General features: G+C 64.4%; 4 protein-coding genes across 4 annotated transcripts; 2 read left to right on the plus strand and 2 right to left on the minus strand.

The window, feature by feature from the left end:
* Positions 1-627: 627 nt before the first annotated feature.
* On the plus strand, positions 628-4,810 carry AMSG_04366 (MORN repeat protein). Its single transcript, XM_013903253.1, has 2 exons — positions 628-1,172; positions 1,199-4,810. Exons 1-2 carry the CDS (start codon positions 663-665, stop codon positions 4,787-4,789), a joined length of 4,101 nt encoding a protein of 1,366 aa, XP_013758707.1. The 5' UTR covers positions 628-662; the 3' UTR covers positions 4,790-4,810.
* Positions 4,696-5,376, minus strand: AMSG_04367 (uncharacterized protein; the record flags this gene model as incomplete). Its single annotated transcript, XM_013903254.1, has 1 exon — positions 4,696-5,376. The coding sequence occupies one exon, from the start codon at positions 5,374-5,376 to the stop codon at positions 4,849-4,851; it is 528 nt and encodes a 175-aa protein (XP_013758708.1). The 3' UTR covers positions 4,696-4,848.
* A 1,003-nt stretch (positions 5,377-6,379) lies between these two features.
* Positions 6,380-8,337, plus strand: AMSG_04368 (CMGC/CLK protein kinase). Its single transcript, XM_013903255.1, has one exon. The coding sequence runs from the start codon at positions 6,493-6,495 to the stop codon at positions 8,275-8,277; it is 1,785 nt and encodes a 594-aa protein (XP_013758709.1). The 5' UTR covers positions 6,380-6,492; the 3' UTR covers positions 8,278-8,337.
* Positions 8,319-9,897, minus strand: AMSG_04369 (uncharacterized protein; the record flags this gene model as incomplete). Its single annotated transcript, XM_013903256.1, has 1 exon — positions 8,319-9,897. Exon 1 carries the CDS (start codon positions 9,843-9,845, stop codon positions 8,319-8,321), a length of 1,527 nt encoding a protein of 508 aa, XP_013758710.1. The 5' UTR covers positions 9,846-9,897.
* Between the last annotated feature and the right edge of the window lie 521 nt (positions 9,898-10,418).

Here is a 10,418-nt window from a genome sequence, read left to right on the forward strand (position 1 = left end):
GTTGGAACGGGGCGGGGAAGAAAGAGGGGGGGGGGGGTAGAAGGAGGGAGAAAGGGGAAGGGAGGGAGAGAGGGAGGGGGAGGAGGCCATCGATACTGCCAAGCGGCCGGAGCCACATCGCATCAATCGTAGCCAACGACACTGCTGCACCTGGCTGTACCTTCGAGCTTGGACCGAACATCCTCCATCAAGCAGCCATCACCCTCTCCATCCAAACACACATCCGCCATGCTCCACACTTGATCCATACATGATACAACTATCCCACCACAGCAGCTGCTGCATGCTCGCGGCAAATGGCTCCAGGAGGCCATCACTGGGCTCGCGCCAGCGCCAGCGTCAGCGCCAGCGCCAACTCGAATGCGACCAGAACACCTCACTCAGTCCATGTCGAACCGTACGCAGCCAGAGCCAGCCAACTAGCCAGCCAGCCAGGGAGGGAGGGAGCAGAAGAGTGAGCCTTGTGAGGGGAGCGAGCAAGGAGTGATGGTCATGGACTCACAGAGTGGGCAAGCGGGTTGCGACGGTGGCCGGTGGCGACAGGGAGCTCGCTTTTGAGCAGGTTCCGGCGCCTGGGGCGACGCAAGTCGGTGGCTGATGCCAACGAGGACGACGGCGGCAGCGGTGGTGGTGGTGGTGGTTGTGGAGACTATATTGGAGGCATGGCGAGTGGAGCTGGTGGAAGCGGGGAGGTTACGACGCTGCCTACGCCCATTCCGAGTGCGCGGCTGGACGGGGGACCGCTGGCCAGGACGGCGAGCTCGCCAGTGCTCGGTGTGGCAGGCAGCGGCGAGGAGGCGATGTTTGCAGACCACGGAGGCGTTCCGCTCATCAATCGCAATCTAGAGGCCGTGGTCGGCGGGAGCGGAGGTGGGCGTGCTCGCGGGCGGCCGAGGTCCGGCACCATGTCACTGCCCAAGGGCGATCGCAAGATCCTGCACTCGCTCTCCAAGGCCGTCTCCAAGCTCACCAAGCGAGTCAAGGCCATCGAGACAGCCATCGAAGCACTGGGCACGCCCAAGGACACGGCCACATTCCGGCGCAAGTTTGTCAAGTTGTGCAAGGAGGCCAACGCGGCGCTGGCCGACGTGCTCCCGCCGCTCTTTGCCGCCATGCCGCCAGGAGCACTCGAGGGCACGTCGGCAGACGCCAAGGGTGCGTCGGCGACGCTCGTTCGGACCGGCACTTTTACGTCAAGCTGCGGCGGCGAGTCAACGAGCTGCTGGCTGTCTCATCGGCACTGGCTGCAGTCGAGGAGCAGTACCGTGAGAAGGAGTCGCTCTTTCTCACCCAGGCGCGGTCGCTGGTCCAGCTGATGGCCTACGACTCGTCGTTCAGGCCCAATGAGCCCGACGGAACGGCCATGACCGCTGAGTCCATTGAGACCCGCGAGCGGGTTCTCTCTGCTGTCGACGCCGCCGCGCTCCTTACTGCCGAGAAGCACGACCGCATCGCCAGCCTCCAGCGCGCACTCGCCGGCAGCGTCACGGCGGCAGGCAGCTCGGTGCGGGCCGACTCACCGGTGCCCTCCCGCCGAACCAAGGTCCGCAAACGTGTGCGGGTGGGCAAGCATCTAGCGACGCCAGTGGCGGGCGGGAGCTCCGACCACGACAACGACGACTGCAGCCGATCCGGCGAGTACTCACAAGAGGCGCTGCGGCTCCTGCGCAAGTCGTCGAGCACGATGCTTGAGACGCTCAAGCCGATGCCCATCGGCGACTACGGCGTGTACCAGGGCCTGCTCAACGACGACGAGCGCCCGCACGGGTTCGGAACACTGCTGTTTCCGAGCCGCGGCACGCTGTACGAGGGGGAGTTTGTCAACGGCCGCCGGGCCGGCCTTGGCCGCCTCGTCGTGCCGGGCGCGTACGTATTTGAGGGCGTGTTTGCTGGCGATGTGCCGGTGAGCTCGGGCCGGATTGTCTACCCGGACGGCGCCAGCTACAGCGGCGAGGTGATGGTGAAAGCGTCGCCGGCCGCTGGTGAGCTCTTGCTCGACGACTACGATGTGGAGCGGAGCGGATACGGCGCCATGGAATACCTCCGTGAGGGCGTGGTGTACTCGGGCATGTTTGAGGCTGACGCATTGAGCGGGCCGGGCGTGCTCTCGGCGCTGTCAACCGGCGCGTCGCTGGCGGCCTGCCGCCGGGTGATGGCAGAGGCGTTTGAGGTGGCGGCGCAGGGAAGCTTGGTTGCTGAGGCCATGACGAGGTCGCGGTCAGGCTCGGGTCGGTCACCGCCTGTCCTTTCGCCGAGCGGGAAGCTAGGCATGAGCCGGGCCGAGCACGACGGCGTAGTGCGAGTCCTGGACTCCTTCCCACGCTTCGGCGTCTTTTACGGCACCTTTGCTGCCGGCACGCTCTCCGGACCAGGCGTGCTGCTCTGCCTTGATGGCTCGTGCGTCGAGGCCGTCTTTCGAGACAACGCACTGGTCGGGCCTGCCGCCTTCAGCTCGCCGCTGGGTCAACGCGTGGCCGGCGAGATCCAGGGAAGCTCAGGGGAGTTGCTTGGGGCCGTGGTGGAGCGGCCGCGGACGGCAGCCGCGCTGGCAGCCGGCACGTCGGCGGTGGCAGCTGAGCTTGTGCTCGCCAACATGGAGATGTACGAAAAAGCACGGGCCGGTGGGAGCCACATGGTGACGTTGCTTGCGCCTGGTAACGAGGCCGAGCAGCTGGCCGGCGCAGGGCCGGCTGGCGAGGGTGCGATGCTTGCGCAGACAGCAGGGCAAAGCGGGTTCGTGGACTCGCTGCGAAGTGCGCTGTGCGCTCCGCTTGATCCGCGACGTGCATGGGAGAGCGAGCGGTTGGGCAAGCTGCGGCGGCAGGTCGGGTCGAGCTCGTCCAAGTGGTGGGGCCTTGTCGAGGCGCACCTGCCAGGGACGCTGGACCGACTGGCGATGGCGATGGCGCCGTTTATCTCGTCGCCGTCGCTCGGGTTTGGCGATCGGGTGCGGTCGCTGCTGACCTCGCTCTCGCTCTCGCCGCTGGCCTCGCTTGTGCGTGCGTTTGTTGACATCTATAACCTGCTCTATGGCTCGTTCTCCGCGGCACGGGCGGTGAGCATGCCCAAGGGCTCGTCGGGCGCGATACGGGCGCGGGCGGCGGTGGCCAACGCCATCGACGACCTCGCGTCGTTCCGACTTTTGCTCCGGCTGACGGTGCTCGAGGTGCTGTGGATGTCGGCGCACGGGTTCGAGGTTCCCGAGGCGCCGGGCGTCGGGGTCGGGTCGGCGGCGGCGCGTGGGACGCCCGACTCGTTCGACATGCCGCCCGGATGGGAGGTGCTCTCTCTCGACGTACTCGACACGGTCCTGTTTGAGCGGACGTGGCAAGTGCTCTCCGAGCTGCTGAGAGCGCGGTGTTTTGCCGCCAACCACGCGCTGGCGTCCAAAATTGCCGGCTTTGCACGCGTCTCGCTCCGCGACCTCGGCGTGAAGGACGAGCTGCTGCTGGATGCCGATGCCCGCGTTCGCGGCGGCGTGACCGACTCGTTGCCGCCTGTCATCTCGTCGATGTCATCGGTTGGCGGACTCACCTCAGAGTATGTGTACGACCAGAGCGAAGACGACGACCAAGTGCCCGACAGTGGCGACGCAGGAACCGATGTTGCCGAGACGGGGGCTCGCGGTGACGACGGCGACGACGGCGACGACGGCAATGATGAGGATGATGCTGAGGTCGACGAAGAAGATGACGTCGACGACGAGGACGGATACGAGGCTGGGGTGGTGATGACGACCGATGACGAGCCCGGTGGCGGCGTCTTTGAGTTTGACGAAGGCTTAACGTCGCCTCGGGTGGCGGTGGGCAGCGGCGAGGCAGCCCAGCGGTCACCACGCGGCGGGGTGCGATCAGGCGGCGGGTCGTCGTCGTCGATCTTTGCCGCCTTTGATGCCGTCGACTCGCCCGACTTTGCGCACGTCGACTTTTTCGATGCCGACGAGACGTGCGAGACCGGCGACGAGACCGACGATGCAGGCATCTTGCTTCGAGTGCCTGTCAGCCGGCAAGTGGTGGCAAAAGAGAGCACCACGCTGAGCGATCCGTACCACGCAGCGATTGCGTGCATGGAGCGGGTGGCGCACGAGGTCTCGCCGCGGAGCAAGCTGGCGGCCCTGATGGGCGGCTCGGAGGCTGTTGTTAGTGCGGTGCAGGCAGCCAAGGAGCGAAGCGGGAGCGCATCGTGCGCGGTGGCGCTCGGAGCGGAGGACATGTTCCCGATCCTGGTGTACACCATGGTCAAGGCGCGAATGGAGGAGGTTGCGTCGTGCATCGAGCTGCTCAAGCTCTTTGTGTGTGAGGAGTTTGAAGGCGAGGAGGCGTGCTACCGGGTGGCGTCGCTCGAGTCTGCGGCCAACTTTCTGGGCTCGCTCGACCCGCGAGTGCGCGACAGCGGTGGTGCGCTGCTTCCACCGTCGGTCCTCGAGTCAAACATGGTGTTTGCCATGTACAGCGGCGTGACGCGCAGCAGCGACGGCGCCGTGGAGCGGCGCAGCGGGCAGGTCGGCGGTGTCAGCTGGGTCGTTGACCTCCTGCAGACGATCGGCTACGCGCCACACCTCGACTACCACTACGACGACATCCTGTTCCGCCCGCAGTGGCGCGACGAGGTGCTTGAGTTCCCAGACATGGCTTCCTCGCTCCTGGACGCGGCCGGCCTCGAGCTGGTGGGCAGCGAGGACGGAGGCGGCGACGGCCTGCTCCGCATCCGGTTTGTCCGGCGGTATCCGCTCTCGGTCTACGTCCTGCTCGCCGACGCACTCGCTGCCGAGAGCTGGAAGGATGAATAAAGAGGTAAGCGTGTGGCAGGAGAGGAGTGGCAAGCTGGCTTCGCCGTCTGTTGCGCGGTTCACATGGTCTGCGCTGCCGCCCGCGAGGCGAGGAGCAGAAAGTCTGCGCGGGTGATCCGGCCGTCGTCGTCGAGATCAGCCTCGGCAAAGACGTCGTCCAGCGAAATGAACGGAGCACCGACGGCCGAGCCCGGTGCATCGGCGGTGACAAGCTCCAGCAGGGTGGAGACACCGAGCGCGTCGAGCGCAGCCTGGCAGTTCTCCTTGGTCAGGTAGCCAAGGCCCGATGCAGACGCCAGGGCGTCAAAGGCATCAGCGGCGCGAGCAGAGACATCCATTCTCGCCATCTTGTCAGACATGTAGCTCACAAAGGTATCCTCGCTCACCGTCGCACTCTGCAGCTCTCCAGCCGGTGCATCCAGCGGGAGGCCGAGGACGACAGCGACGTCGACCCGCGACGGCTCATAGCCAAGGACCGCCGTCATGGCCAGGCAGACGCCGTCTCGCCCCAGCCTCCCACGCCCGCTCTTGTCAAACGCACGAAACGCATGCCGGATGTGCTCCCGGGTCTGCCGCTCGCTCGCCATGACCAACCTTGCGTCGTTGGTGTTGTGATTGCTGTCGGTCGCTGCGTGTGGCGCCAAAGGTGTGCGAAACCACAGAATGGCGGAGTCGGGTGGTTGGGGGAGAGGAGGAGCGGTGGACGCGGGAGGAGGGGAGAGAATGGCCTGTAAAGGGAGAAGTCAGCGGTTGTTGATGATGTGGGGATGGCGTTGGGAGGATCAAGGAGAAGGAGATGCTGGTCGCGAGAAGAGGTCGGCAGGGATCGGGGCTGTTTCATGATGGCGGCAGGGTGAAGAGTTCGATGAGCGATGGTCATCGAGAGAAGCCAGCGATTTCGTTGAGACAATGCAACGCAGAAGATGGGGGATCATAGACGCGTGTAGTGTGGTGTATGGTAAGCAATGGGGAGCATGTGCCGGCAGAATGGCGTGTGATGTTTGTTGAGCTGGCGACGATGAAAAATCACTGATCAATGGCGGGTGCTGTTGTAGACACAAGGCGTCGCTGTAGCCGGCGACAAAACGCTCATCGTCACCGTAAGCGACGCCATCAACGAGGCACCCCAATCTGTGCATGTGTCTGTTATTGGTGCTCCCTCATATAGTGTGGCCGATCATCATGGTGTGATTGATGGATGACGTGCATGAATGATAGGTAGGCCCAGTTGGAGGAAGGCGGGGTCACAAGGCGACAAGCCGGGCTGTTTTGATGGGGGGGGAACATGCAATGGCTTGACCCGACAACAGATCACAAGCGATGAGGCCAGGCGATGAGCGGGCTGACCTTCTTGACTTGTTGCATGGGTTGCGCGGGCTACACGGGGTATACGGGCTGTGTGGGATGGACAGATCCGTGCAGGATGTGCCAGGGGGGGGAGGGGGGGGGGGGGGGCTGTGCGACTCGTCGCTCTTGTGCGACTCGGCGTGTCTGCGGGCCGTTTCATGGGTGAGTGGCGGCAGTTTTTGTTGGCAATTTGGGGAACAAGGTATCATTAATTTCGCTGACGACAGGCAACATTCGACTCTGACCGGACTCCGGCCTTTGTCATCCGGCATCAGCGCACGTTGCTGCTACCGAGGGCAAGAGGCGGGCGTGAGGGAAGCGACCGAACGTGAGGAGCATAACCAAGAGAGAGCAGCATGTCGACACATCGGCCGCATGCAGCAGACACAAGCGTGGCCACGCGTAAGCGGAAGGGACTCGGCTCTGACGCCGCCCTTCCGCGCCGCAAGTACGCGCGAACTTTTGACGACGGCCGACCTGGTGTGAGCCGCGTCCACCTGCCGACGGCGCCCACGGGCGGTACGGCGGGCATGACGGGCATGCCTATGGCGAGCGGCTCGTCTGGTGCTGGGCCTTCGGGCTCGGGCTCGGCTACGTCGACCTCGGCCTCATCCGCTCCCTTGGGCGGAGCGGTGGCGAGCGCAGCTGGCTCGGCGGCAAAGGGTACACTCGCCACGTCGGCGCGGTCACAGGCAGGCGCGGCTGGGAGTGGGAAGCGGGAAGCTGGGGCGCTGTACGCGCTGACAGGCAAGGATGTACTGGCGTTGCCAAAGGCGGACCAGGTGCTCTACGCGACACGGTACGGGCTGCTTGTGGGCGACCGACCGGTCATTCCGTCCTCGTTTGTACCGCCGGGCGCGAGGTCGGCCCAGTGGCGGCCCGCAGGCGGGAGCGGGACAAGCAAGTCAAGCAAGAGCAGCGGAGCGCACAAGAGCGCAGCGAGCGGGACCAAGAAGGCTTCGCGGCATGGCGGGAGCAGCAGCTCGCGGGCGCCCAAGGAGCCGCGGCCGTCGTGCGATGACGAGAACGGACACTTTATCGTGCGGCTGGGCTCAAACATCACGTCGCGGTACAAAATCCAGGCGCTGCTCGGTGAGGGCACGTTTGGCAAAGTGGTTGAGGCGTGGGACAACAAGCGGCGGCAGTGGGTGGCCATCAAGATCATTCGCAACATCCCCAAGTACCGCAAGGCGGCAGAAATTGAGATGAACATTCTGGACGACGTCGAGCAGCGTGAGGCCAAGAACGGTGACTCGGGGTGCATTCATCTCCGCGGGTACTTTGACTACCGCAACCATGTGTGCATGGTGTTCAAGCGGTACGGGCTCTCGGTCTTTGACTTTATGAAGGAGAACAAGTACCGTGGCTTCCGCTACAACCACACCATCGACCTGGCGTACCAGCTCATCTACTCGGTGGCGTACCTCCACGACATGGATCTCATCCACACCGACCTCAAGCCGGAGAACATCCTGTTTGCCAACTCGGACACACTACCGACGTACGACCACACCGGGCGCGAGCGCTCGTACCGGCTCCCGGCCTCGACCGCCATCAAGCTCATCGACTTTGGCTCGGCCACGTACGAGCACGACTACCACTCATCGGTTGTCTCGACCCGCCACTACCGCGCACCCGAGGTCATTCTCGGCCTCGGCTGGTCGTTCCCCTGCGACATCTGGTCCGTCGGCTGCATCCTCATCGAGCTCCTCACCGGCGAGGCCGTCTTCCAGACCCACGACAACGTCGAGCACCTCGCCATGATGGAGCGCCTGCTCGGCGCCATCCCGCCGTCGATGGCCCGCAACGCAGACTCGCACGCGCAAAAGTACTTTGACGCCTCCGGCAAGCTCCGCTGGCCCGAGCTTGCCCAGTCCAAGTCCTCGCTCCGCCACGTCGAGCAGATCACCCCCATCGACCTCATGTTCTCCTCCGAGAAGCGCCTCCTCGTCGACCTGGTCAAGAAGATGCTTCGCTTTGAGCCTGGAGAGCGCATAACCGCCCGCCACGCGCTCCGCCACGAGCTGTTCAACAAGGTCCGCGAGCGCATCATCGCCTACGAGAAGCAGCAGCGGAGCAAGGCCGCGAGGCCCGAGGCCGCGGCCGCGGCTGCCCGCCCAACCACGGCCCCGTCACAGTAGCCAGCCGCCCTCACCCTGTAGCGAGGCAGAGGCAATGTTCATTACATCATGGTACATCCCTTCTTGGCTTTCTGTGTGCCGGCGGCGGGTGAGGGCGGCTGTGGCTGCGACTGGGGAGGCTGCGGCTGAGCCGGTTGCGACTGCCGGGCACGTGCCTGCTGCCTGCGACGGGCGTCGTCGTGGCGGCGGTCGCGCGCGTCATGCGCGCGCGCGTTGCGTTCTTCCTCGGCTTGCAGCTGGCGGGCGAGGAGGAGATCGGCATCGTGCACTGCAGGGACTGGCGCGGCGGGAGCCGCACTGGCGCCGTACGGACGGAGCGCACCGGTGTAGAACCCGTCGTCGCCGTCGATCGACGCGAGCTTCTCCCACACCACATCGTCGTAGTCGGCGTAGCCGACGTCGGTGATCAGGGCGTAGAGGCCCGACTCGTCGCGGAGGATGGTGGAAAAGTGGTTGTTACGGTAGAGGACCGCCAGCGAGTTGATGCCAAGGTGGCGATGAAGCTCGGCGAGCCCGTAGTACGTCAGCTGGCCTGCAGTGCTAGCCAACCACTCTTGAGCCACTGCGCGCTCCAAGCCCGCCTTGCTTGCGGCGTCTGTATCGCCTGACCCAGCAGCATCTTGGTTGCCATCGCCCGCGTCAGCCGCAGACGGTTCGGCGCGCGCGTCAGGCGTGGAGATGGAGATTGTTCCCTCACCACCAGAGTCGGCGGAATGCGAACTATCATGGCTCGAGTCAGCGGTCGCAGCGTCTCCACCGTGGCCCGGGTCAGCGGCCGCAGCGTTTCCACCGTGGCCCGGGTCAGTCGCAGTGTCTGCTCCACCATGGCCCGACTCCCCCGCGGCATCTGCCCCACCGTCACCCGAGTCAGCGACCACAGCTTCTCCACCGTGGCCCGACTCCCCCGCGGCATCTGCCCCACCGTCACCCGAGTCAGCGACCACAGCTTCTCCACCGTGGCCCGACTCCCCCGCGGCATCTGCCCCACCGTCACCCGAGTCAGCGACCACAGCTTCTCCACCGTGGCCCGACTCCCCCGCTGCAGTCGACACAGGGACGGGCGCCGCACCAACGATGAGGTCGACGAGCTGATTGTAGGAGCGATGGGCAACAACAGCACGAGTGGCATCGTCCTGCGGATCTACCACCCAGCCATGGACCAGCTCGACGCCAAAAAGATCAAACAAAACCAAGTTAGCGGTGTACTCATGCTGATCAACACCACCAAAGCGGAGATTGACATCGAGACCGACAGCGAGCGTCGGCAGCGAGTCGATGGCCTCATCCACCAGCTTCTGGACCCGAGCATCATCCCCATCATGACCAGCAAGTCGGCGAGCAGCAACCCGATCCAGAACAGCAGTTGCCAGCAGAGTGACGAGATCAGCAAAGGAGACGATGCCCGTGCCGTCTGGAGAGAGAACAAGGTGACCACGGAGACAAAGGACATTGACCAGAGCAAGGAGCGGGCATGGGCCATTCTCGCCCTGCAGGACAATGACCACAGGCTCGGGCTGGACGCCCCATACCACCTTCTTGGTTCGGTAGTACGCCTCGGTCTCTGCCATCTCCCTCCTCCCTAGAGTCTGGTCTGTCACTGTCTCGTTGCCCCCCCCCTCCCCCCCTCCCCCCCTCCCCCTCCCCGTGCCGCCTGCTGACCAAGTCTTCCATGCCACATGACGGATGCCGGCATCACGGGACGGGCGAGAGAGTGAATGACATCGGGGTTGATCAAGGGAGGGCCACCATCCCATACATCATGCTCTGGTTTGATCTGTGTATGGCACCCCATCACACCATCCGATCCCCATCCCCATCCCCCTTCGGGAAGGTCCTCCTCGGCTCGACTGGCTAGCACGGCGAGTGTGATTCAATGCCTTCTTCAGCTCGGTCAACGCCTAATGAGTCACTTTGGAGGCCATGGACCAGCCGTACTGGTGACGAGCTCGGTGAGTTGGAATGGCACGACCAGGTCTCGTCGCCAAGCGTCTTGACCACAACTGGCTCTGAAAATGAGTGCATGGACAACGCCAGGGCGCAAGAAGCACTCACAGTGATGGAGGCACGGACACAAGATGGAGATGAACGACGATATGCAGAAGCTAGACTCAACTCTCAACGGCGATGCAATATTGAGAGGA

The sequence above is a fragment of the Thecamonas trahens genome, assembly GCF_000142905.1.
Source record: "Thecamonas trahens ATCC 50062 unplaced genomic scaffold supercont1.18, whole genome shotgun sequence".
NCBI classification, from domain to species: Eukaryota; order Apusomonadida; family Apusomonadidae; genus Thecamonas; species Thecamonas trahens.

Coding starts and splice junctions, on each gene's coding strand:
- AMSG_04366 (XM_013903253.1), top strand. CDS start 663: ATGGCGAGTGGAGCTGGTGGAAGCGGGGAGGTTACGACGCTGCCTACG. Junction 1,173..1,198: donor AGGGTGCGTCGGCGACGCTC/GTTCGGACCGGC, acceptor TTTTACGTCAAG/CTGCGGCGGCGAGTCAACGA.
- AMSG_04368 (XM_013903255.1), top strand. CDS start 6,493: ATGTCGACACATCGGCCGCATGCAGCAGACACAAGCGTGGCCACGCGT.